Source organism: Cynocephalus volans, chromosome 9 (assembly GCF_027409185.1).
Source record: "Cynocephalus volans isolate mCynVol1 chromosome 9, mCynVol1.pri, whole genome shotgun sequence".
In the NCBI taxonomy this organism is placed as follows: domain Eukaryota; kingdom Metazoa; phylum Chordata; class Mammalia; order Dermoptera; family Cynocephalidae; genus Cynocephalus; species Cynocephalus volans.
Genome location: NC_084468.1, coordinates 7,424,348 through 7,452,249, shown reverse-complemented (window position 1 = coordinate 7,452,249; position 27,902 = coordinate 7,424,348). Strand labels below are relative to the sequence as shown.

Here is a 27,902-nt window from a genome sequence, read left to right as displayed (position 1 = left end):
GTGACCTCTCTGTACCTCAGGTCCGCTTCTGTAGAACCATCTCCTTCGTCGGGACCTTGTAGGATGTCATGAGTTGGTGCACGTAAAGCGTTCAGCACCGTGTCTGCCACTTAGCGAGTGCTCAAGAAACGTTAGCTGTTGTCAGCCCTTAAGACGGGGTCTGGCAGGTGGGTGTCACTAAGTGTTTATTACTTAAATGGGTGAATGAAAGTTGAACGGGATATTGTGGGAAACATTAACCTCAAGGTGCGTGTGTGTGGGTGATAAGGCATTTGGTAGGTGCTCAATAAATGTAAGACTCACTTTCACTGTGGAAGTGAGCCTGGAATACATGATGTATCAGTTTGTAGGGCTGCCATAAAATGCCACAGACCAGTGGTTTCAACAACTGAAATGTATTTTTCTACAGTTCTGGAGGTTAGAAATCCAAGATCAAGGTGTCATTGGGTTTGGTTTCTTCTGAGGCCTCTCTCCTTGACATGCAGATGGCCACCTTCTTGCTGTGCCCTTACGTGGTCCTAACTCTGTGCTCTGATGTCTCTCTTTATATCCAAATTTCCTCTTATAAGAACATCGGTCATATTGGATTAGGACCCACCCTAATGGCCTCATTTTAACTTAATTACCTCTTTAAAGGCCTCATCTCCAAATACAGTCACATTCTGAGGTACTGGGGGAACACAATTCAGTCTCATAACAGAAGGAACTCATCAGAATGAACAAGGAGGCGAGTATTTTCCAACAGGAGTGACAGACTAGTCAAGAGGTTTAAAATCAGTGCTAGAGGAGTTTTTTGTGTGTGCAGGGCTCCTTTATGTACCGCATTCTTGTTTGTGTATGCTGCCAAGGGAAAAACTTCCCTTTTGCCCTGTGAAGCTGCACTAAAAAAGTCAACTGGCAAACTCAGATTAATATGAAGAAAAAGGCATAAATGTTATCTTAATATGCTGGGAAAGGCAATGCATAGGGTGATCTCAAGAGAGTGATTTTCAAATAATCCAATGGGGTACAGAAGCTTCTATACCAGTCTTCATAAGGGAGGGGGGTTGGGGTATTCCTATTCCTGGCTGAAACTACAATGGCCTGGGACCTGGTCAGGTTATCTATTGCTGTGCAACACACTACCCTCAAACTTAGTGACTTAAAAACTATCCTGTCTCACAGTTTGGGGTGTTAAGAATTCAGGCAAGTGTCAACTGGGCAATTCTTCAGTTCCACGTGGTGACCCCTAGAGTCACTCAGTGGTATTCAGCTGGAGAAGGGGCTGCCTTGGAGAGTTCAAAATGGCTTCCTTGGGAAGGGATGGCTGGAAGGCTGGGCCTGGTTGGGACCAGATGAGCCTTCTACCTTTCATGTGTCCTCTCCAGTTGGTATCTTACAGGTGGCTTAAGCCTCCCAGAGCCAGTGCTCCAAAAGAACACTGTGGAAGCTGTTAACTCTTAAGGCCTGGGCCTGTAAATAAGCGCAGCTGTATAGTCTTACTCTCACTGTGTTCTACTAATGAAGGCAGAGGCTGCTTCAAGGGAACAACAGATTCAAGGGAAGGAGACCTAGACCTCACAACCCCATGGGAGGATCGTCAAAGAATTTGTGGCCATCTTTAAATCACCAAGTTTCTCATTGTCCTCATCTGTAAAATAAGGATAGTAGCAGTACCTATCTTACAGTTATTTATGGGGGTTAAATGACTTAATAAGTGTAAAGGGCTTAGAATAGTGCCTGGTATATAGGAAACATTTTATAAATATTTGTCATTATTATTATTATTAGGTACAGTATACATTATTATTTATAGTTGTTATTTACAGGACACATAAGAAATAAAAGATACAAATTCATCTTCCAGAGTTTTTTTACAGGTTGAGTATATCTTATCTGAACGCTTAGGATCAGAAGTGTTTTTGGATTACAGATTTTTTTGGATTTTAGAATACTCACTTTATACAAGTTGAGCATCCTTAATCCAAAAATCCAAAATGCGAAATGATCCAATGAATGTCAGATTTTCAGATTAGGGATGCTCCAGCTGTATAACCTTATCAGGGTGGTACAGGATTGACATCATGAAGTAATTTAGAGAACTTACACAAAATAAAATAGAATAGTTATAATTTTTGTAGTAAAAGTAAATCATAGGGCCGACCCCGAGGTGCACTCGGGAGAGTGCGGTGCTGGGAGCACGGTAGTGCTCCCGCCGCGGGTTTGGATCCTGTATAAGGATGGCCGGTGCGCTCGCTGGCTGAGCGCGGTGCAGCCGGTCACAAAAAAGACAAAAAAAAAAAAAAAAAAAGTAAATCACAGAACAGTTCTTAACTTTGTATATTATCATAACTCGGGGTCATTCCAGAGAATTTTTTCCTTTATCATTTCTGCAGAGCTAGAAAATGTCTAATGTATATTCAGAATATTTGCTGCATTTTTACATTTAAGTCTGTGGAAAAAGGTTTTGTGTTTTGGTTTTTGATGTCTTTTTTCCCATGGAAGATTTTGTAGCATAAGACTCTGGGGTTTAGGAACCGGGATTCAAATCCTGGCTTTGGCACATAACAGTTTTATAATGTTGGACAAGTTATTTAAACTCCCTATTTCTCGATTTCTTCACTTGTCAATAGCGATAATTGGGTTCTTTTAGAATTGTCTGAGTTAATGGATGCAATAGACTTAGCACAGGCCTGTAGTAAGTGGTCAGTAAATGATAGCTAATAAAATAATAATAAACCAAGAAGCGTTTTCAGGTGATCAGTGGGGCAGGGTTCGATAACCGACTACTTCTCATCTGACTGTTCCCTACCCTTGAGGACCACCGCCTAGCATGCCTTCCTTTCTGTATTCTTGTTTGGGACAATATTATCCATCCCAGCACTTGCTGTTTGTATATTACATCACCTCTAGTCCAGTATTCTCTGAATCCCACCTTGGTCTCAAGCCAGGACATCATGCCAATACTTCAAACTCTACATTTCAGAAACTAAGCTTCATAAAGAAATAGAGAAATAAGAATAATGTATAGGTTTGAGGGGTGAGATGATGGGGGATGAGTTTTGATGATTTGGGATCATACCACTGGATATGTTTAGCAGAGAGTTAGAGATTCGGAACTAGTGGCTGAAGCTAAAGTTTCAAATTTAGGAGTTGTCTACTTAGAATAGGTGAAAACCAAGAATAAATTTGATTGTCAAGGGAGAGAGAAGAGGGGTAAGGTGCTACATCTTAAGGAACTATGTCATTAGCACGGCTTGAGGGTGAAGAGGTACAGCATAGAGATGGGACAGATCAGGGACGTAGGAAGAGTGCCACAGAGTTCTGGGGGAGGAGGAATTTCAGGATGGGGTTGGCAGACTACACTGCCTTGTGTTGCAGGAAAGCTGTGGCAGGTAGTTGAGGACTGAGACTTTCATCGTGGGAAAGTCCATTTCAGCACAGAGAATGGCAGCGAGGTTGCAGGGAAGGAAAGGAGCCGTGAGAAAGTCAAGTGGTGCATGAGATTGCCATTTTGAAAAGTGAAAGAGAGGCCTGTGATGAATGACTTACCTAGGAGCAGGTTTTGCCCGTTATCCTGTTTTGCTTTGTTTTCAACATCTTGGTGTGTTTGCAGGGGCCATGGGCCATCAGGAGGACGGAGTGAAGTGATGAAAGGGGGACGATGAAGCAAGGTCCTGGGGGAGGCAGGAAGTGACAGGATCAAGGGAGAAGGGAAGTTTGCTTTGGAAAGGGTGAGGCACACTTCACCCTGTGAAGTCGAAGGAAATGAGGCAGGGGTGAGGGGAAATTTAGAATGAGTAATGAAAGGCACTTCGGTTATATTAAGTTGTACACAGCTGTACTGTCTCAGTGAAGTCACAGTCATTGTCATGGGTGAGGCAGACAGATGTTGCAGGAATGAAGACCGTGTGAAGGATTTAGAATAGCCACTGTAGGGAATGTAGAAGGAAGGAGTCAAAAAGGTGTAAATAAAAAAAAATTACTAACCAGCATTAGTTAGCCAACAGAGATGAGCCAGCATGCATTTTAATGGTTGAGAATCTGCTTTGTCACAGGCAGACATGAGTAAGATGGTACCCTCAGAGCTCACAGCAGAGTTGGAGACACAAATAGAGGAGCAGGGCTGGCTGGTTAGCTCAGTTGGTTAGAATGTGGTAGTGGTAACAATGAGGTCCAGGGTTCGAGCCCTGTACTGGTCAGCCGCCAAAAAAACACAAATAGAGGAATGCTGTGATGAGTTATCTTACGGAGTATGTATGCGGTGCTGTGAGATCACAGAGGAGCAACCCCAAAGTCAGACTTGAGGGAACAGTGGGGAGGAGGGAGCACGTTATGAGGAGCAGGACAGTAGGTGACAGCTCAGCTGTGCCCTGATCTGGAAGGTGGAAGGGTCGGGGTGAGTCAAGTATTCCCAGGACAGGAAGTATCAGAACTAAAGGCTTTTGGGGGAGACTGCAAGGCAGAAGTCTACAGTCCACCTGCTTTAGAACTGCCCAGACGCTTATGATTCGGATACTGAGCCAGGCACCACTGTAGACTGACAGAACAGAACTCTGGGATGGCACCCAGGAATCTGCATTTTAAACCAGTTCCCCAGGTGATCCTATAGATAACGTTTACTGAATACTTATATAATGCAGATGCTAATCTAAATGTTTACATGGGTCATCACAATAACCTGTGAGGTAGGATGAGGACAGTGGGACACAGAGAAGTCATTTGGCCAAAGTCACGTAGCTAATGAGTGGTGGAGCTCGGGCTCCATCCCATCCATCAAGAATATCGCTTGTTTGGGGAGCCGCAGCTAGTTCTCTTTGGCCGGCACATAAGGGCAATCATAGGAGATAAGGCTAGGGGAGAAGTAGAGGCCGTGTTAAAAAGCTTAGATTTTGGCTTTGTGGTGTTGTGAGTGACTCTTTCAGTAATGCATACACAGTGAGAATGAGAGCAGAGAAAGCAGGTATTGACTTTTTAGATTTTTAGTGTACCAGACTGCCATTTTAACCTCCATTAGTCCTGTCCCAGTCTGATTTCATGTCTTCATCTTCCACAAGTCATCCCCTGCTAGACTGAGCTCCTGGATGCCAGAGACCATGTCTCACTCATCTGTGTGTTCTGTTGTCTAGCAGTAACTATTGTGTTTAGTTGTGCATCATGCACTTTTTTGTGTGTTTCTATCACTAGAAATTAAGCCTCATGTAGGTGGGACCTGGCATGTTTTGTTCATTGTGGTTGCCCTAGAACCTGGTACGCAGGAATCAGTCAATAAATAGATGTTGAATGATGAAACTTTATCCACATGTCTCCTGTCTCATTTGGAGTCAGAGTCAGGGTTTTTGAAAGGGCCTGTGAGGCTCAACATGACCTGACCCTCAGTCATCTCCTCCCACTGACTCAGCCACTCTCGAGCCCAGCAAGTCCCTGCCTCAGAGAATTCGTGCTTGCTGGTGTTTCTGCCCCACGTACCTGCCCGCTCTTTCCCTCAGGTCTCTGCTAAAGTAGCATCTTAGAGAGGCACGAAGGCAGGAATGAGTGGACAAGCTGCTTGTGATGCCTCTTTTGTCATTGTCTGGTGGTAGTTGTTTTGACTTGTACCTTATCTCCCCAAATAGGCTCCTAATTTCCACCAACTTCTGAATCCATGACCTTTATACAGGTGTTCAATAAATACAGATATTATCTTCACCAGTTGGCTTTTTTTTTTCTTTTAACCTTATTTATGTTTACGTATGTGGTTTTTGGTGTTTTTTTTTTAATTCAACGTATTCCTAAGTAGACACAAGAGAAGTACATATAGTACTATTAAGATCATATTCTAGGTTTGCACCGTCAGATATGCTGGCTATTTAAATATAAAATTAAAGTTTCAGTTCCTTGGCCACATCTCAAGTACTCACTGGCCACGTGTGGCTGACGGCTACTGGATTAACAGAGCAAACAGAGAACATTTCCATCACAGCAGACAGTTCTATTGAATAGCACTGGTGTAGATGCTTCAGAAACAGTTTTGTGTGTGGGTGGGTATGTTTGTGCATAACTGTGTTAGAGAATTATGACAGTGAAGCACCAATCATTCGGTGGGTTTTCGTGCCATTTAGTTTCCAGTGATGTCATTAAGAATGTCTGATCAATCTGCATTCTCTGCTGTAGGTCTCTTGAATGGTTTAGCATGGACCCTGTTGCTACGCACAGCTGCCACCTCCTCCAGCAACTGCACGAGCAGCGTATTCAAGGCCTGCTTTGTGACTGTATGTTGGTGGTGAAAGGAGTCTGCTTTAAAGCTCATAAGAATGTCCTAGCAGCATTCAGCCAGTATTTTAGGTACGTATTTTAGGCTTCATTCTTCAAACTGTAAGGGGAAAAAGCTCTTCTAGTATGGAATTACTTTTGGCCACATTTTGTTTTCTCCTTGGATTTCACTATCCTTATCTTTTATAGCACAGTGGGTTTTATGAGGTTTTTTAAAGATTTAATTTTTTTTATTATTATTATTTTTCCTTTTGTATTTACAGTAACCTGAAAGGAGAAGAGGCTCTTAACTAAAATGTATTTGGGACGATTGAAAGTATTTCAGCACTTTGTCTATTAATAATTCGAATTAATGTCAGTCTTCTATATATATTTCTCATCCTTTCAGGATAAAATGATTGAGAAATTAAATTCCTAGTAAGAATTTTTCTGTGGTAAGAAATCAGACAGGGAAGATATCCTATGTACTGTTTTTTGTTTGTTTTTTTAATTAAAGCATTTTAGCTTTTGTTTCTCATCTGAGTACTCTAAGAAAACTTTAGGTCTGAACTCAAGTTGGTTATCCCTTGTGGCACTACGGCTAATGTCAGAATCCTGCTCACGGCGCCAGTTGTGCACTTTTACCTGCCTGTAATCCTGCACCGAATGGGCCAATTGTCAAGCTAGGGCTGGGTCTGGTGCTCACAGACCCCTCAAGCCCATTCACAGACTCTTCACATGCCAGGCTGGGTCACCAGACCCCTCACACGCAGGTCTGTGAGCTAGGTAACCGGTCCTTGGAAGCCGTAGGTTCAAAAGCATGGCTGCAGAGAGCAGTGGATGCCCCAGGCAGACGCCAGCCAAGGTGGCGGTGCTGCGTAGGCGCACCAACTCCACCCACACACAACCTATTCACAAAGAATGTGCTGCAGAACCCGCAACCTGCCCTGAGGCTAGGGACCTGACTAAACTATTCAATTTTCCCAACATCCCTGTATCATTTTTGTTTGTAGACACTACATAATACCAGTCACTTGTGTCTCAACTTATTTAACATTATTAGAGTTAAGTATTCTACGTAAGTTAATTTTCTGATTAACAGATTTATCTCTCTTTAAACACCAAAGCCTCTTTTTTTAAAGTACTTTTGTTTCCAAAATGTATACCTTTTACTGCTCCAGTAAACAACTTATGAAACATGATTTATTCTTTCTTTTATAATCTTGAATCATCAAATAAAGTCTCAGTTATCATATATACTTTATTACATATTATAACTAATGAGCTCATTGAGGTCGGTAGCAGTTTTTGTTCCTGTGTACAGTGGTCCCAGACTCTTGGGCTTTGCTGGCACCTGTTTCTTCTGTCTTCCCAGGACAGTTAGGTTTGAATATTGTGATATGTTGCTGTTTTGAGCTTAAATAAGATTAGAATTGAAGGCTGTTTTGGGGAAACCAGACTATATTTGACAAAATGTCTTCAACAGGCTTGTGAGACAGTTTACCTAACTCAGCTTATTTTATACACAATACCAATCCGTGCACCTCTGCACTTGATTTGTACCAAAAATAAAGTGCCCGGGCTTTATGGTGCTTTTTTTTTTTTCTTTGTTAACTCCGGGCTTTTCTCACTATTGGCTTATAGACTACTGGGTTGCTGAAAAACCTAACAACCAAATAAATTACTGATTACAAAGTGAATGTATACCAAAGATTGGTTATTATAGCTTTTTTTTTTTTTTTAAGAAGTTTTTAGGGCTCTTAGATATGGAAATATTTGTGTATATGCTTTATGGCCCGAGATGTATCATTAGTCAGACTTAACATGAAATAGTATCCTTTAGTTTTCTATACTCTGTTAATATGTAATTGATACAAGTGGATTATTACATTGTGAAAAAAAATATTTAGAGCACTTTTGTATATTTTAAGTAGATCATATTGGGACTTATCTTTGAATCTTCTTGACTTGTGGCTTATCAGCCATATGACTATTACTAATTTTTTTTCATTTGTAAATTTAATGAGTATGTTTCAGAAATTTACTTGGAGATCTGTTTTGAAGATTGAATGCCCAACACACTTAATTTAATTCATCTGAATTGCTTAATTGGCTGGCTTGCTAAACTGCTCTAAAGGATTAAAAACATACTTAAATTTAAAATCTTGGCATTCAATAGTATTTTTTTAATATTAACATATGAATATTATTTATAAGAAAAAGTCAGCAGAATGTATGAATTGTTAACACTGTGAACAGATATCCTTTCTTTTATTAGGAGCCTCTTTCAGAATTCTTCAAGTCAGAAGAATGATATTTTTCATTTGGATATTAAAAATGTGAGCGGCATAGGGCAGATCCTGGACTTCATGTACACTTCTCATCTCGATCTTAACCAGGACAATATACAAGTAATGTTAGACACAGCACAATGTTTGCAAGTTCAAAATGTTTTGAACCTGTGTCACACATTTTTAAAATCAACCTCTGTGGAACAGCCACCTGGCATGCCTTGTAGTAGTACCTTCTCCCTGCAAAGCACTCTGACCCCTGATGCTGCTTGTGTTATAAATGAAAACTACCCTTCTCATTTACTGCAAGAGTGTTCAGCAGATGTACATCATAATAAAGTTTTGGATGAATCGCATTCTCATGCACCACCATCAGTTCATCATCATTCCACAGGGGAAATATCAAAACAAGCCCCTGATACTTTAGATAGCAGCTGCACAGAACTGCCTTTCAAACAGCCAAATTACTATTACAAACTCAGAAACTTTTACAGTAAACAGTATTATAAACAAGCTGCTTGTCCCAGTCATGATCGAGTCATTGAGCAGCCTTTTACTTTCAGTACCTCCACGGACCTTGCTGCAGTAGAAAACCAGCCATGTGCTGTCAGTCATTCCGAATGTATCCTGGAGTCTCCGGAACACTTGCCTTCCAACTTCCTTGCCCAGCCTTTGAGTGACTCTGCCCCAGACCCTGAAACAGACACCACATGTCAACAACCTACCAAGCAGATGAGGCTCAAAAAGGCCATTCACCTGAAAAAACTAAATTTTCTGAAGTCACAGAAATCAGCAGAACAAACATCTGAAACCAAGTCAGATGATGCTTTAACAAAGAGGATGGAATCTGCTAGTGAAAATACTGTAAAGAAAGCTAGCAGCCAAAGTACTGAAGAAAAAGAAAGTGAAGAACTCATCAATTCTGAGAATTTTAATTGCACTGGTGAAATGGAGAGACCAGATGACTCTGCCACACTGGAAGACCAGTCCCAGACCCTCCAGCCACAGAGACAATACGCATGTGAATTGTGTGGGAAACCTTTTAAACACCCAAGCAATTTGGAGCTTCACAAACGGTCTCATACAGGTACACTGCTTCAGTACCCGCAGGCAAGAGGGAAGGAAGGAATGCAGATGTTCAAACACAACTGCCTGTTCTTGTTTTTGTAAGAAGTTTTGCTATTGCTTGATGAAGTCATTGATGTTTTTAAACAAAAATCAAGGGGCATTAGCTACTTTTTAATTTATATTTTTGATGATACATCTTAAAGTTCTCTAAATGGTTTTATAGAGCCACTTTAAAAAGATGGCATGCTTTTAATTTTTATTTCACTTATGTTTTTCTGTGATAAATTGCTCGTCTCTAAAAGTACAGTAAGTTATTGCAGTACACTCAAAATTTCAAATTATTCTAAACCATAAGCTGTATTTAGTTCTCTTTAGAATTAAAAGAAGCTTATTTTTTGAAAGCATAATGTACGTTTATTCAGACTAAGGTAATTTAGTTTGAGTAATTCTAAAAGTTCTCTCAGAAGTAATTGAATATCATTTAAAAAATTGTGATTTGGGAGGCAAGAGAAAAACTTTCAAACTTTAACCATTTGATATTTTCAAATGAAAGTTCTTCCATTTTAAACATTGAATTTTTAAAGTTTTATGATCTCAACTCATACCTCCTCCTCTTTCTCGAAAGCTTAAGGTATTACATAGTACATATACATTACATTATACAATACATATATTTTACTTTCCTTCCTAAAATTAAGCATGGTGACTTTAATAACACATTATAAATTAATGACAATTATCTTAAGTGTGAGAAGTAATATGTGACAGAATGCTCCCAAAATAGCTGCTTTTCAGGTGTTTGTGTAATTGCATTTATTGATGTGACATTTTGTTATCACTTCAGATTTCCAGTTTGCTTAGGTGTTTACTACCTCATTGTATTGTTGAGAGACTTCATTACTATCTGTGGAAGCCCTTTATAAATTTTCACGCATTTGAATATAAAGTACTATCATAATTAGTAATAGTAGTTCAGAATTACTCCATATGAAGGCAGTATCGCAGACTCGTTTTTGCCTTAAGTAAACTTATTTTACATCATTCTGTTTGCTTACATTTTATACAGTGTAATGACCACTGTGATTTTTTTTATTTAAGAAATTTAACTATTTAGCTTTAAAGGAAAAAAAATTAAACTATTTATTCTGAGAGGACATCTTTGAATGACAGATAACAGTCATATGGCAGAGATGCTCACTGGGACATAAGTATTCTATTGAGAAGGACAGCAGTTCTCAAAGTATCTGAATAAAACACAGGTCTGTGAGGTCAAAATTATTTTCAAAAAGTATAAAAATGTGACTTGCCTTTTCCTTCTCTCACGAGCAGTGGAGTCTGCCAGAGGTTATGTGCTGTGTGATGATGTCATTACCCTGGTGGCCAGTGAAATGTGTACTTATGTGTTTTAAAAGCAAATCAGTTTTCGTTTCTAATTTGATATATATCAATAGATACAGATCTCATAAACAAAGGCTCTTCAGGCCTTCGGTTTTAAGAGTGTGCAGGGGTCCTGAGACCAAAAAGTCTGAGACCCACTAGAGTAGTGTTATTAACCTTGGTCACTTAGGAATCTTAGTAACTGGTGACCTCTTTCTTTTTTTTAAACTAATATATCTTATGGGGGCTTTAACTTATCTTTATTATCCCAACAATTTTAGACATCAAGGCAGTCCCCAAATACAAAATTAATATGATTATAGTTATTCAGGGTTGAGGGGGCCATTAGACATTTCCAGAAAAAATAAAAGTATCTTAGCATGAGCCCAGAAAGCCAGCAAACTGGTTTCTTCAAGGTAGCAAGCCCCAGCAATACAGCAGGAAGGGGAAACATTATTTTTTAAAAGAGTATCTTAGTGGAACCATTTGATTTGAGGGGAATGGGGGAAAATGGAAGGTCCTTGCTGTTCAAAGGCTGTTAGGGTTATATAGATTGAAGGCCATATCTTCAAGTATACTTTCAGACAGATCATTTTCTGCAGACTGCATTCAGAACAGCTGTGCTTTCTTTGTAGCTGCATACCCTTCTCTACAATCTCTACTCCGAAATGCAATTAGTTACTGCAATCAGGTGAATAAGAAGTCAGCGGAAGAGCACATTTCCTGGGATGAAATCTTTTTTTCTCCTATGAGCATGTTTAAACCAAGGCTGGAAGGCAGTGGAGAGGGGCCTTTTCCCTGTCACTTGTGTTTCAGGAGGCCCCACTCTGATTTGGGCTCTCCAGTGTTCCTGCCTTTGAATGAGTTACCCTATCTCTGTTAGAAGTGAGTGGTAAAGTAGAGACAGGCAAACAAGTTTTACACTGTTCAGCGAGAAAACTCAACATTTGATTTTCAACTGAAGGAAAGGACTATGTTTATAAACCTGGGTATGCTTTGAATGCAAATAAATACATTTGATTCAACATAGGTTTATATTTGGAAAATATAGATTTTTTTTTAGAGAAAAATAAACATAGATTTCATTTTTATCATTTCTGCATAGCATCTAAAGGGCAAGAGATAAGTATAAGGAAATAGAGACTCCCCATTTTCATACTGTTAGAATAAAGAATGTAATGCTTTGGTTTCAAAAGTAGGATATAGGAGATGGTTTAAACATTTTAAACAAAAAATTATTGTGCAAATATTAGTAATGATTTTACAAGTTGGTTTTTTTTGTTTTGTTTTAGGTGAGAAACCTTTTGAATGTAACATTTGTGGGAAACATTTCTCTCAGGTGGGAATACTCTTATTTACTATTAATAATTGGAAACCTGAAACCCAGTGTTTATTTTTAATACAAATAAGACATACTTTTGTACTTGTGAGAGAAGCTTCTGTTGGTATTTGTAACTTAAAGGCTTCATACTATATCAGAAGAAAATAATTTTCAAGAAAACAGATTTCTAGTTTATTGGGTAAAATAAAAAGCATTTTTTTTGTGTGTGAATTTTCACAATAGAGATTTTTTCCCCATTAGGGGGTGGGTCCACTCCTAGTATATGTCTTCTCTTTTGTGAATGAAGTTGAGCCTGGTTTACCTTGAGGCTACAGATTATGCTGGGTTTGGCCCAGGACAAATGGTCTTTATATTCTTATTGGGACTGCAGATTTTAGGATGTTGGGGGAAAATACCAAACAATTTTTATTCCCTGGTTTTTCTGCTACCTTTAGCTGAGTTCTTTTAAGATCATTTGGACATGTATTAATTCTCTCATTCAGCAAACATCTGTTGTACCCTGCTGTGGGCCAGGAACTGTGCTAGGCACCGCACACAAAGAAACCTAAAGATGAGACATTTTACAGAAAATGTTGCATGTAGGGCCAGCCCGTGGCTCACTTGGGAGAGTGTGGTGCTGATAACACCAAGGCCGTGGGTTCGGATCCCTATATAGGAATGGCCGGTTAGCTCACTTGGGAGAGCGTGGTGCTGACAACACCAAGTCAAGGGTTAAGATCGCCTTACCGGTCATCTTTAAAAAAAAAAAAAGAAACAAAATGTTGCATGTAATCGGATGACTTGTGGGAACCCACTTTTCTCTCTGGAAGAGAAGGGAACTTTATTCATCACTGTGTGCAGGGCGCTGGGCTTCCAGAGGTAAATAAGATGGAAGCTGCCCCAAGAGCATGAGAGCACAGTTCTGCAGAGGACAGTCACTGGCGTGACTGTCCATACACAATGTGATAGGTTCTCTATTAGCAGTGTTTTCACGTGCTGTTCACTGGGAAAAATGATTCTGGGCTGGGCCTCCATCCAGGAGAGGGGATCATTATTCTGGTAGCAGTTGGGAAGGCAGGCCATCCAGAGTACGGAAACAGAGGCGCAGTCTTTTCACACATTCCCCGGCCTCCACCCCCACCCCCATCCCGATCTTCATTGAGGGCGTCAGTTCCATTCCCCCATGCACCCAAACCTGCCTTCATAATTACCCTCACTCCTTCTACTCTTTGACTCCGTGTACCGGGATGCACCAAGTCCTAACATTCTTCCTTCGCGTCATTGGTCATGTCCTCCCCGGATAATTAGTTTCTCCAGGTCAGGGCCTGTGTCTTATTTCTCATCCAGGAGAATGCCTGGTACCCAGTAAGTGTCCAGTAAGTGCTCGAGCTGAGCAAAGTGCTCATCCCTCCAGCCACCATGCTAGTGAGGCCCCAGCTTCTTCCTGCCAGCCTGGCCTGCGGGAGCACATCCAGCCAGGATTTGGGCCCTGCCTCTGCCAGGACTTACTACTGTGTGACCGTAAGCAAGCTAGCCAACCTTTTGGCACTTGAGTTTCCTTATCTGTAAAACAAGGATAGTAAGATTACTGACCCCAGCAGTGTGCGAGAAGTAAATGAGTTAGTAAGATTAAGTACTTGAACAGTGTCTGACACATAGAAAGTACTCGGGAAACACTGTTATTCCCTGTCCTGTTGCCATCACCTTCCTTCTGCCTCTCCAGTTCTCACTGCTCCTGTGTGTCAGTCTTCCTGGGGTATCTCCTCTGCCCGCCATGGATTCCATCTCAGCAGCTTTGGTATAGTGGGAAGAGTGTAAGACCTGGATTAATGTCCATTGATAATTAGCAATCACAACTTCTCTGGGCCTCGATTTTCTAATTCTTAAAGTAGGGATACTACTATTTCATGGGACTGTTAGGAAGATTAAGTGACAAAATTGGCGTGAGAGCCCTTTATATATTTAAATTGTGATAACTATAAGTTCTGTCTTTCTCATGCTCAGAACCCTTCCGTGGCTCTTTGTTGCTAACCAGATAAAGTAAAAGCAGGCATTCCAGCATCCTTGCTGTCTGCCTCCACCCTTTTCTCTTGGCATTGATGCCTGGGGCCCACCCTCAGAGATTCTGATTCCATGGTTTGTGGTGGGATTCAAGTATTGGTATTTTTTAAGTATAGCAATTTTAATGAGCAGCCCAGGTTGAGAACCACTGCTTTAGACCTTGTCCCGTGCTTACCCTCTTACATCTTACCAAGGGTAGCCCTGTCTGATACAGAAGTCTTCCTCTTTTCTTCTGTGTTGGTGTCTGTATTTTTAGGTTTTTACAAATGTAGAGTTAAATATAGTTATAGTTTTCAGATGTATATTGCTGTTTTATTTTCATAGTGAAATAATGAAATTTTGTGGACAAGGACTGTTTTAAAAACTTCATCCAACAAGTGTTTGTTACAAGCTGCAGTGTCAATGTGCTGTCCATGAGCTCCACCATGTGCTGGGAGCGGGGACAAAAATGAAGAAGGCCTCAAGGAGCTCACTGTTTAGAGGAAGAAATAGATGTGTAAACGATCAAGTACAATGAAACGTTGGAAGTGCTGTGGCTGAACACGTGCAGGAAGAGTATGGGCAAAGAAAAGAGAGTGGTCAGTTCTACCTGGAAGGCGTCATGGTGGGGCAGGGTTAGGGCATGAAGTGCTTGTGAGGTTAGAGTTATTTGGTAAGCCTGGAAGTCTTTGGCATTCTACGGCAAGAGAGCAGTCATGTTTGCTCAGGTATACCTGGTAACACCATGTAACCCATCCTTCACCTGAAGCCGTTCATTTCTTATAATGAGCTGGAATAAATTTGGGGGGTTACAATGGATTGGGACGCTCCCGCCATTGTTTGCCAGTGTTTGCTTTGGTAGACATGAGTTCCTAAAGATCTTTCCTTCTGGAGGATTCGAAAGTTAAAAATCATTTATCAGTAACAATCTCCCATCCTGTTTACTGAGAATTCAGTGTTTAGTAGGGTAGTCTTTTTTTAAAAAAGTTAACCATAACCATAATAATGAGTCAGCAAGCAGTATGATATACCAGCTTTAAAAAGCTAGTATCATCTTAGATTACTACAACAGAATATACATCTATTAATTCCAGACACTGTGTATCTCTCGATCTCAGGAAAAAAGAGTCATGCCATACTTTAGAGCGTGACTGAGTCCCACTTGGAGTGCTGTGTTTCCTATGGAGCACAGAACATGGACCATTTGGAGAGCATCCAGAGAAACCAAGATAGAGGCAGGTCCAGAGGGCCTGTCACGTGAGAAACAGGAGGAAGAAAACTTGGCTATTTTTTGAGAGAGGAATAGAATTGTCCCTTCAAGGAGGCAGAACTAGAACACTGGGCAGCCAGTACAGAAAGGTGGGTTTTGAGAGGCAGCATTCTCTCAGCAGTGCTGTCTAGAAGGGTTGGACCCCACATCCCCAGGTGCCAGTGACACGTTCTGTAGGAGGCAGCTCAGACGCAGAGTTCCAAGAGTGCTGGTGTGGACTGGTGCCAGAAGTGATGGTTTCACCTGTCCGTGGTGAAAATGCAAAAATAAGGACATTTTAATGAGCTTTTCCTAAGTTATTAAATTTTCAGTTCCGAGGTGGTATTTCTCATACTTATGTCATCTTATCAATAGGATGATTATTGTTTAGGTGACATCGCTATATTAATCCTTAGATTATTTTCTTTTTAATATTACTACTTTGTGAAATCCTGAAGTCTTGAAAGCCCTGAACTAGATAACTTTTGTTTAGTTTACTTTTCTGTGTGTGCAGTTGGTCGGATGGGGATCCGAACCCTTGACCTTAGTGCTGTAACACTGAGCTCTAACCAACTGAGCTAACCGGCCAGCCTGGATGACTTTTAAAATCTGAGATTTCTTTTATCTGTGAAGTTTTATGATTCCCTGGCTTTTTTTATATAAACACTCAGCTGCTATTAAAAGAGTGTTCGTGTTAGGGAATAGATGTTGGGTTTATTCATGTTCAAATACTAATGTTCAAGTACATATCAAGAGTTAATTATAAAAATTATTCAACTCAGATGTTAGTTCTTTACTACAGCAGAGTTTTTCTATTAAAAATTCTAACAAGTCCATCTTAATTTAAAATGGTATTTACTTAGAATTGAAATTCTTTTACTGCTAATATCTTTAGCATAGGATTAACAGTACAAGCTTTGTATTCAGCAGACAAACCTGAATCAGTGTATTTGATCCCAGTTTTATGGCCTGAGGCCAGTTACTTACCTTTCAGAACCTCTGTTGACTATTCTGTAAAATGTGATACTACTACTTTATATGACATTGTGATGACTAAGTTAGGTACTATTTGCAACCACTTAGCAAAGTGATTCACAGTAAGCTCTTAATGAATGATAGCTATTATCATTATTACCACTTGCTAGAGTTTTTATGGATACAGCTATAGATGATTTCTCCGACATAATCTGTGCACATAAGATATAATTAGTACTAGAGTAAATCAAAAGTTTATCAAAAATAACACTAAAGCTCAGTCTGGGCCTGAGTTTGCTGTGTATTAATCAACTTTTATACTATTTATCACACCAATAGTGTGCTCCTTTATCTGGGGGAAAAAATAATTATTTTCATTATATATTTTCAGTATGAAATAGGTAAAGACACATTATAAAGTTTTTTTTTTTAACTGCTTATTACAATATTGAGTGGAAGACCATTTGATTATATTTGCTTTGAAAACAAGTAATTTGTTATACCTTTTCTAAAAAGAAAAAATTCAGCACCGCTAAGAATTGACTCAGAATGCATTTCAATCATAATACATAGTTAACAAAATAAGAGGGGTCTGACCTAGTCAAGCAGATGGCGCTGTTCAGATTATTATGTCTGAAATTTGAAAGTGACTGATTTAAAACGGTTAGTGGTACATTACCTTAACTCTCCAGTGAGCTGTTTCCTGAGTGACAAAGTAATTCTCTGTCACACTGAATATTCAAAACATGCTAGTTTATTCACAGCAACTTGCATGTCCTCAGGTTTTCCCCACAAGTAGAGAAGAGTTTAAACTCACACAAACCATTATTAGTTTCTGGACAAACTGTAACTGGAGCGGCTACTTTATTATCTGAGTCTCAGTTTTTCATCTAGAAAATAGAACAATTCCAACTACCAATGTCAATGTGATAGAATGCATGTAGAGGCCTAATTAAAATCACAGCAAGTGTATGTTGCTGTTGATATTTGCTATTGTTACTGTTAGTCATTCTACCAAAAGGTGAATATTTCCCAAAGTTTTGCCAAATTCTTTCTCTTTGGTTATTGAAAATAAACCTTAGTTTTTTCTAAACTATATTTAATATATTCTCAAATGTAGCAGAGTCTGATAGATGTCATGAATCTTCCATGTTATATGATCCAAAGACAATTTTTATACTTGTGAGTTTCCACTCACAGGTAGACATCAGACTCATCTTCAAACCTATAACCATGAACTATCTTTGCATTTCATTTAAAATATAGTTTGCAAATTTAAAAAGCCAAGTTTGTTAATTGGATATTGTTCATTCTGGGTTTTGGCTTATCTCATGCATAACGGCTGTACATTATTACTCATGGGTGGTGTTTTTTGCAACAGAACACTATAAAAAATTAAATGGAGGAAATGACAGGTTGAGACTATTAATTTAAATTACAGCAATGGAAGATTTCATTTCCAAATCCTGATTTGAAACATTAGCAAGTAGCTTTTTTTGTTAATATCTGAGGCATTTGCAGTTTTATTTCCTGTACTTTAGGTAATTTACTATTGATTTACTATTGATTAGTACATGGAAATCTATTCGATGACCTCTATTTCAGTGTTTCTTGGTAAAGCCCTGCTAGTTTCAGAAATGACAAACACAAAAGGCCCTGCAACTGAATGCTGTGATTATCTGATTTGCATTTTTGCAGAGAGGTAAAAATGACAAACCTGTCAGGCAGAACCAACTGTACTGCCAGAAGAAATACTCTTGGAAATATCTTTCTTTATGAACAAAAGCATGTTTTTAAGAAAGAAACAGTGAATACTGAAACAAGCATGTACGAGTGCTTTATTTAAAATTTTTTCAAATGATGATGCATATAAATGGTCCTAATAAAATACATCAGGTTTATTTAAAATATAGGCTTAGTGACCACTATAGCAGTCTCTGCAGGGTGCCGGCCCACTTTAGAGGGAAGCACCACAAAGTGTATGCCTGGGCTGGGACATGGCCAAGCAGACAGGGCCCACATGGAGGACGCGGTTGAGCTGCATTCCTGCACAGCAGATTGCTGGACAGAGTTAGAATGTGGCTGTCTTTGGTCTCCTTGCACATGGCTTCTTTTGAGTTGTGCGTATCTCGTCTTTGGAAGTTGGGTTGGAATCTAGCTACATCTGTCAGTTTTCCTTTCGAATTTATATAACTTAAAAAAACCTTGCATTATTGGTGTGTTTTTCTTTTCCTCTTTTTGCAGGCAGGTAACTTGCAGACTCACTTACGTCGACATTCTGGTGAAAAACCATACATCTGCGAAATCTGTGGAAAGAGGTCAGTGCTTGGCTCATTCTCTCACATGTAAGGGGTCACAGTGGTCTGAGTATCTTTGCCAGCGTTCTCTGCAGCTGAGCTCACAGGTGAGCCACATAGGGGTTGTTTTTACTACTATGGAGCACAGGTAAATTCAAGCTGTCTGGCTTTGCATGTAAACACAGGAGAATAAGAAAAAGGAAAGTTAATTAAAAGAAAGAAAATCTAGGACAGGAGTCTTAGAAAGGAAATGGGATTTTACGTGAAACAAAATTATTTTATACTGAAATGTTCATTCATTCCAAAAATGTCTCTGAAAATGGATTAATGCCCCCACGGGGGTGACTGTATAGTAGAGGAAATGGGGCTTGCAGCCCAAGTGACTAGACTGCAGGAGAGAAGGAGGTGGTAAGTGCCACAGTCTGTGGATCCATCACGGGCTGTGTGAGTTCAGCCATGGGAAGGGTGGGTCTCAGCCTTGGGGGATAGGGTCTTACCTTGGTGACAGAGAATCTGATTCTTGAGGTGCAATGAGATATGTGACAGTTCAATTCCCCTACACAGTGTGGTAGGAATGAGGAGCTCATCCCCTCCTGTGTGCGCAGGTCGGCACCCTCATCCCCGCCTCCCCATCATGTGGGCTGTGTGTCAGGGCTCAATGTACTCTGTCACCTGACAGCTGTGCTAGAGCCACAGGCCTCAACCAGGACTGTGCCAGGCACAAAGCTTCATGTGCTCCCTGCATACATAGCGTTTAGATCCAGTCATCTGTTTTATCATTCGTTCCTTCAGCACTCATTAGACACCTCATGCTAAGTGCTGTGATGGGAACGTGAAAATAACAGTACAGACTCTGCCTCTGACAAGTTCATACTGAAGAGTCTTAGAGAGGAGATTGTTTTAGTCCATTTTTTGTCGCTATAACAGAATACCTGAGACTGGGTAATTTATAAAGAAAAGAGGTTTATTTGGCTTACGATTCTGGGACAGCTGCATCTGGCATGGGCCTCAGGCTGCTTCTACTCATGGCAGAAAGTGGCAGGCAGCCGGCGGGTACAAGCAGATCACATGGCGAGAGGAAGCAAGAGAGAGAGAAACGGTGCCAGGGTCTTTTTAAGCAACGAGCTCTCGTCAGAACTAATAGAGCAAGAACTCACTCATTAATCCCCTCTCCCCCAGGGAGAGCATTAATCCATTCATGAGGTTTCCGCCTCCATGACTCAATCAGTTTCCAACACTGCCACATTGGAGATCAAATTTCCACATGAGTTTTGGAGGGGACAATACATCCAAACTCCATCAGAGATGGACATGGGGACAGTTAGAAGTCAGAGTCCTGTAATACAGTCTACAGCTCATGCCGTGGGACAGCGGAGAAGGAAGCAGCTCTTGGTTCAGTTTCAGGAAGATAGTTTTCTCTGCCGACAGCAGAAAACAAGCTGCAGAGCCTGCGCACTGCCTTTCTGCTGCACTACCTGAGCGTTGGGAGCTTGGTGCCCAGGTGCTCATTTCAGATGCCCAGTAGCACAGATCTCCTGCTGCTTCAGGTGGTGTCACTTCACTGTTGGCCCCTGCGTGTCTTGATTTGCACAGTGTTTTGAATCTGAACCCTCTGAATTTAATTTAAGGCATGCTTTTAAAGTTTGGTCTGTGTACAGCATCTTCCCCAGAACATGACAAATTGTTCTACTGTCCAGTGTGGTGGAAAGGAAAGAGCAGCATAGATTTCCACCTCTGAGGGCCTGGGTTGGGATTTCTACTGAAGTCAGATTAGTGTGAACTCAGTTTTGCCATCTGGAAAGGGGAGATGAAAATGCCTGGCTGGCAGTGTTGGGCGATGGGTAAGTGAGATGACGTTTGTTAAACATCTGGCACATCACCTGGCATGCAGCAACTGCTGCGTGACACCAGTTCCCTCTCTTCATTTATTTCCTTTGTTTCTCAATGTTAGGACTCGTGTAAGTCTCTTTTATGACCCAGATAAAAAGGAGAGGGAGCTCATCCTCTAGGGATATTCAGGGAGGAAGAGGGCAAGGATTTTCTCAAAAACCTTTATGGCCACACATCTTGGTTTTTGAAATTCTGCAGCTCCTCTTTGCCCTTCTCCTTGTAGTGGAAAGCACCAGGGTTGCCCCTGCCAAGACCAGGGCGGAATCACCCTGGGCTACCTTAAGGGTCATCCTCCTAGAGCTGGCACCACCACACTGGGGTGCTCTCTCTCCAGCCCCCAGCCACCCTGGCAGGACTGCAGGGTGGAAGGGGCTTGACTTTGCACCTGAGGTAATGATGCTGAACCATGTAGTATATGGTCTCATACTGAGGAAGAAAGTTTCATGAAACCAGGCAGAAAAAATGTTTTAAAAACAAGACACTTCGGGCCGAGCCCGTGGCGCACTCGGTAGAGTGCTGCGCTGGGAGCGCGGCGACGCTCCCGCTGCGGGTTCGGATCCTATATAGGAATGACTGGTGCACTCACTGGCTGAGTGCCGGTCACGAAAAAACGACAAAAAAAAAAAAAAGAAAAGAAAAAAGACACTTGGATCATTTTCTATTTTCCTTAAAAAGAGAGAGAAGGAAAGATTATTTAAAGCACATTTCAAATGCAATCAGGCCACTCCTGATTCTGTTCAGAAGCAATGGGGAATAGGTCGTCACCTCCCTCAGTGACTTGCAGTGAAAAAGACTCATGGTCGTGTAGAAAGGCTCCTAATTGAATTTTCAAATTACATTACAGGTTTGCAGCCTCTGGCGATGTCCAGCGTCACATTATTATTCACTCAGGAGAGAAACCACACTTGTGTGACATCTGTGGTCGAGGTACAGCTGAGTATTTTGCTTTTTTTTCTTGAAGATTCCTGATTAGTGTTCTGCATTCTTCAGCTGAACTCCTGTTATGGTCTCTCTAGGGTTTAGTAACTTCAGTAATTTGAAGGAGCACAAAAAGACGCACACGGCTGATAAAGTCTTCACCTGTGATGAATGTGGAAAGTCTTTTAATATGCAAAGGAAGTTAGTGAAGCACAGGATTCGGCATACGGGTGAGCGGCCCTACAGCTGCTCCGCCTGTGGTAAGTTTCTGACTGTCACCAGACCAGGGGTATAGAAGGGCTTTGTCCCTACTCCATCATTAGCTGATTTAGTGTCTGGGATAAGCCATTTGTCTTCTCATAGGGAGAATGGAAGTAACGCTATTTCTTTACCACCTCATGTGGTCTCCTCTCACTCATGTGTCAGACGTTCACTGCCTGCGCTTAAGGTATCAGGAGCTGTGCTGGCCGTTCCAGGTACAGAGATGACTAGGACAGAGAGAGTCCGCAGTCCCAGATGGGAAGGGTGTGGGCAGCTGCAGAAGGGTGCAGCATGGGGGCTGCCGGCTGGCATATCCCACTGGAGCATCAGGAGCACCTGTCGGGTCAAGAGGGCAGGCTTCTCAGAAGAGGATTTATAGAGCAAGGCTCATTTTTGGGGGCACTTGATGCTTCAGGATGAGCATCAATGGAGTCATCAAGGAAGGAAAGAGGGAAGCCAGCAGCCCTCAGTTTCAGGGGACTTGGCTGCACAGACCAGGACACACACACTCAGAGTCAGGCAGCCTGTCACCCATGATCACAGCGTTGGAGTCAGGACCTGTATACACTTGGGCCTCTAGAGAGGGCGTGTGTGTGCTCAGTGCATGCCCGTGACAGGTGCTTGACGATGCTGATAGAATCATGGTGAATAAATGAGTGACAAGGATTTTTGTGAGTATCTGTTCAGAACAAGTGGGAAAATGCACAAGTCCAGCCGTGGGAGCCTGGAGTTAGGGCACCTTCAGAGTGGCACATTCTAACTGCGATGGGTATCTTAAGTAGCGCAGGACTTCTGGGACATAACCAGAAGGCAACTTTGTTTCTGTCTCTCCATTTAAACTGTATGCAGACTTCCTAGGTACAAATTTAGGCAACACCATGCCCATTCTAATCTCTCTTAGAAAGTAAAATGTCATCATTTTAAATCACCAGTGCAATCTCAAATCACTAATTTAAAAAGTTAGTTCCAAATAATTATCACAACTGTGAACTTGATGTAAAGTTAAATTTTCTCTTCACTCCCCAGCTAGGACCTGCTGCTGCCCAAACCCCTGTAGTGGGGGAAGCCAGTGGGACCTTCCTCTCTCTCTCTCTCTCCAACCCCTCCACCCCCCCACCCCCTCTCCCCACCCCCACTAGCATGGTTTTTGACCCTGACGGTGTCAGCTTTGGGGGAACGGAGAAGAGAGAAAGTGACGGGAATGTTCTTATGTGACAGGTTCAATTTTTTCATAGGTTTGAAATAATATTCCCATACCATAAAATTTACCCATTTAAAGTAAATAATTCTATAACACCTAGGTCAAGTGTTTGGATCCCCATACCGACCAGCGCCCAAAACCAAAAAAAAGAAACAAACAAAAATAATAAATAAATAAACTATTGCATACCAATGGTTTTTGGTATGCAGTTGACCCTTGAACAACGTGAGGGTGAGGGGTGCTAACCCCTGCGTAGTTGAAAGTCCGAGTATAACTTTCCCCTGGGTTGCAGCCTTGCAGCAGCGCCCCCCCACCCCATACCCCAGCAACTGACATACCTAACCAAAAATGTTCTAATATATTTATTGGAAAAAATCTGCCTATAAGTGGACCTGCATAATTCAGATCTGTGTTGTTCAAGGGTGTGCAGTATTCATAAAGTTGTGTAACTTGTACCACAGTCAATCTTAGAACTTCCTCATCAGAAAGATGAAAGAAAGAAACTCCACACCCATTAGCAGCCGCTCCCCGTCCCCTTCCCCACCCCTGGCAACCACTAATCTACTTTCTGTCTGTATGGATTTGCCTCTTCTGGACATTTCATAGGAATGGAATCATACAGGTTTGGGTCTTTTGTAACTGACTTCTTTCGCTTAGCACTTCTGCCGTGAACATTTGTGTACAAGTTTTTGCACAGATGTGTGTTTTCGTTTTTTTGGAGACATTCAATTTTAAGGTAGTATATCAGTCCATTTTGTGTTGCTATAACAGAAATACTTGAGACTGGGTAATTTATAAAGAACAGAGGTTTATTTGGCTTACTATTCTGGGACAGCTGCATCTGGCACGGGCCTCAGGCTGCTTCTACTCATGGTGGAAAGTCGCAGGCAGCCGGCGGGTACAAGCAGATCACCTGGTGAGAGGAAGCAAGAGAGAGACAGAGAGGAGGTGCTAGGGTCCTATAAACAACCAGCTCTCTCGGGAACTAATAGAGTGAGAACTCACTCATTACTCCCCCCACCTAGGAAGAGCATTAATCCATTCATGAGGGATCTGCCCGCATGACTCAATCAGTTTCCAACACTGCCACATTGGGGATCAAATTTCCACATGAGTTTTGGAGGGGTCAACATATCCAAACTCCATCAGGTAGCTTTACATACAGCGCTTTTCAGTCTTTAAAGCTGCTCCCTCTTGAGTGTTTCATGGTTCTTCTAAAGACAACCCTCCCTTCTCTTCCCCCAGCATTTAACTGCACTTTCCAAGATGCAGGCATGCACTGTCTGCCAGCCAGCCTCTTCCTCGAGCCCCAGGTTTTATAACAGTTTACTCCAGGGAGACCTTGACTGTTTGGGTCTGGTCACCCCTCTAGGCAGTCTTCTTAGGCTGGCTCACAGCAGCTCCAGTGTGACCCTTGTCTACCTGGTGGTGATATACACATTCTGTGCTGGGGGCATGCAGGCCCACAGCATGCAGTGCCGACCCTCCTCTCTGCCACCAGCGCTGCTGGCCAGCTGCCTCCCACCAGATGTACCACACAGGAGGTAGGCACCACTCTACTGTGCCCTCCCCATGGCAGGGACAAAGGAAGGGATACGCTTTCTCATGGGAACTCTCCCATGGCTAAAATTTATATATATTAAGGTCCCTAAAAGTGGTCATCCTGCTTTGCCCGTAATTCTACTGTTGAGAATCTATCTTGAAAAACAATGAAACAAAAGATAAAATCTTTATGCCAGAGATATTAATTGAGCTCCATTACACACGTATAGTAGCAAACAGTTGGAAGCAGCCAGCATGCACAGCAGTAACGGAACAGTCATGAAGCTTCTAATCCATAAAATACCCCATAGCTAAATAAAGTGTGCATTATAAAGACAACACAGCAAACTGTGAAATGCTTGTGCTGCTTTTACTATAGTGTTCCCCAAGAAGACTGAGCCTAACATTGTGGGGGAAACATAGAAGTGAAGACACAGAGGCAAAGAGTTACTATTGTGTACTGTTTCCGTGTTTTTGTTTGTTTGTTGATGGCTGGCTGGCTGATAAGGAGATCTGAACCCTTGACCTTGGTGTTATCAGCACCGTGCTCTTACTAACTGAGCTAACCGGCCAGCCCCTCCAGAGCTCTGTATATAGAAAGAAGACCCCAAGTGTAGTGTGGGGATGCTCACATCTGCTTTGATTGTTCAGAAGCTTTTTTTTAAAAATAACTCACCTGTTGCTTGAATAAGACTAGATAGCTACGAATTCAAATATAGCGACATATAAATAAGTGAGAAGTTCTAAATATATATCCATATGAACTGTGCAGTTTATTCTCAGGTTGTCCTTTGTAAATATATTATGGTCTTCATAAGGCTATTTACTGAGTTTTTACTTCTCATCTTCTGGCCTATTCTAATTATAGAACCAGATCCCATACCTTTATCATATGCTACACAGAAAAAGGAAATAGAACCTGGAAAAGTATGCATAATATTTTTTTGAGGGGCTGGCTGGTTAGCTCACTTGCTTAGAGCATGGTGTGCTGATAACATCAAGGTCAAGAGTTCCAATCCCAGTACCAGCCAGCTTGGAAGAAAAAAGGTTTTTTTTGTTAAAAGCTGAATATATACCTTCAGAAAGATGTTTCAAGATTATAGATGGGCTATGTTAGGTTTATGCACAGTTGAATGAGGCTGACAAAGAGAAGACCTGTGGTTTCCCCACATGGGCCAGCAGGAGCAGGCCCCTGGCTTACCCAATGTGGTGCCCTGTTCAGGAGCACATAGTGAGAGTCCCTTGAAGACTTGCACTGAGAGACTCAAAACCCAAACCGTGAGCTCTTCTGAAATCAGAATCATTCAGTGTCTTAGGAGGAAGAGGGAATCCTTCCAGAACGGCCACTTCTAAGAATATACTTCTTTCTTTTTCTAGGGAAATGTTTTGGGGGATCAGGTGACCTCCGCAGACACGTCCGCACTCACACTGGGGAAAAGCCATACACGTGTGAGATCTGTAGCAAGTGCTTCACCCGCTCTGCTGTGCTCCGGCGGCACAAAAAGATGCACTGTAAAGCTGATGACGATGGCCCGGACATGCTGGAGGAGCTCGGCCAAGCCATCGAGACCTCTGATCTTGAGAAATCTCAGAGCTCAGATTCCTTCTCCCAGGACATGTCTGTGACATTGATGCCAGTGTCAGTCAAGCTCCCCGACCACCCAGTGGAAGACTCCATGACAGAATTTGATAGCCACTCTGCTGGCTCCTACTGTAAGTTACGGTCCATGATTCAACTTCATGGAGGTAGTGACCAGGAGAAACTAGGTTTGGATCCTGTTAAGCTTGCCAAGCCCCAGATGCAGCAGACGCAGCATCCAGCATATGCTTACTCAGATGTGGACGCCTCAGCCAGCGACGAGCCACTGCAGGCTGACAGCATGTCCATGATCCGCTCATCTCTGGCTGCTTTGGACAATCACTGCAGTGACCCTCTGGGCAGTCGTGCCTCTTCCACTGCCTACAGGAACTCAGAGGGACAGTTTTTCTCCAGCATGACGCTCTGGGGGCTTGCAATGAAGACGCTGCAGAATGAAAACGAGTTGGAGCAGTGACAGACATCACCGGCGTTGGACAACACTGTCATCACTTCTCAGCTTGGCGGGTTGGTGACGAGGCTGTGGGAGAACCATTTTCTGTGACTGGTCCCTTTTGCTAGCCAGAGAACGTTTAGGTAATTCTCCTCCTGGTGGTGGTTGATCATCTGAAGCATCTTGAGCTCAGGGTTTAGGGAGAGAGGGCTCCTGACTCCCTGCTGCAGCAGGTGCAGGAGCGGAGAAGCAAAGGCTTGAGACACTGTCTCACTAACTTCAGCTTCCAGGAGAAAGTGTACACCTGGTTTCAGCTGCCGAACATTGTGGTCATGTTAAAGGAAATACATATGTATAATACAAATATTTTTGTATTTTTACAAGATTGAAATTTGTAGCATTTTGTATTTTTAAATATTTACACATATTTTATTTGCATATGAAACTCATACTATAATTTAACTTGAATAAATGAAACTTACTTTTGTATATAATATTGTGTTTCCTTCAGCATTTTTATTAATCTAAAGACCATAGTGGTATAAAAATAAGTATAATCTAGGATTCACCCAGCAAGGCTAAGTATCCTTTCTTAGCCATCCTGGGACAGCGGGCGTCAGAGCACTGAGGACAGCCTGAGTCCAGGCTACTACTCACTGGTTAGGTCACGGGCAAGCAGCTCAAGCTCTCAGGGTCTTTCTATAGTGTAAGCATCTTTCAGCATTCTTACAAGGCTCAAATGATCTGATCACCCATTTGGAAGTCCCTGCCCAGGCTCTGGCCCTTGACAGAACTTGCTAGATGTTGATTTCCTCCTCTCGCCTTCCCAGCAGATGTGGCGGCCTCTGTGAGATTAGATGCGTCCACAGCTCTGTTGCTAGAGTATCAAGGTGAGGTCTTAGACGTGAACGGGGACCCGTATGGCACAGCATAGGTGATCTGCCTGTAGTACTGCTGGTACAGGGGACAGGAATGTTGGAAAGCACCCTCAAATATTCTCCTTTGCAGCTCTGACTTAGAAATATAATATACCCAACCAGAGAAACTAGTGAGTAGGTGAGGATTTTCGTAGGAAAACAACACAGTGGCAGAGCAGAATATCAGCTTTGAAGTCAGATTCAGGTGTGCGTCCTGGTGTCCCCAACCATTAACTGCACTGCAGTCCTGCAGGGCGGGTGCAGCAGCAAGCGTGTATTATCCCCGTCGCATACACGGAAGAAGTTGAGCTTCAC

General features: G+C 41.9%; 1 protein-coding gene across 2 annotated transcripts; it reads left to right on the top strand.

Moving 5' to 3' along the window:
• The first annotated feature begins 94 nt into the window (after window positions 1-94).
• Window positions 95-27,164, top strand: ZBTB49 (zinc finger and BTB domain containing 49). Of its 2 annotated transcripts, XM_063108251.1 has the most exons (8): window positions 95-167; window positions 6,133-6,303; window positions 8,489-9,588; window positions 12,239-12,285; window positions 18,776-18,849; window positions 21,563-21,645; window positions 21,735-21,896; window positions 26,018-27,164. In XM_063108251.1, the coding sequence occupies exons 2-8, from the start codon at window positions 6,152-6,154 to the stop codon at window positions 26,692-26,694; spliced, it is 2,295 nt and encodes a 764-aa protein (XP_062964321.1). In that variant the 5' UTR covers window positions 95-167; window positions 6,133-6,151; the 3' UTR covers window positions 26,695-27,164. The 2 variants fall into 2 exon arrangements, with proteins under 2 accessions (XP_062964321.1, XP_062964322.1); XM_063108252.1 differs by lacking the exons at window positions 95-167; window positions 6,133-6,303; window positions 12,239-12,285 and having other exon boundaries at window positions 9,374-9,588.
• Window positions 27,165-27,902: the final 738 nt, after the last annotated feature.

Bases quoted from the DNA above. Each gene is read 5' to 3' on its own strand.
- ZBTB49 (XM_063108251.1), top strand. From the start codon at position 6,152: ATGGACCCTGTTGCTACGCACAGCTGCCACCTCCTCCAGCAACTGCAC. The intron at 6,304-8,488 runs GTACGTATTTTA...TTCTTTTATTAG, and splicing joins GCATTCAGCCAGTATTTTAG to GAGCCTCTTTCAGAATTCTT. The intron at 12,286-18,775 runs GTGGGAATACTC...CTCTTTTTGCAG, and splicing joins GTGGGAAACATTTCTCTCAG to GCAGGTAACTTGCAGACTCA.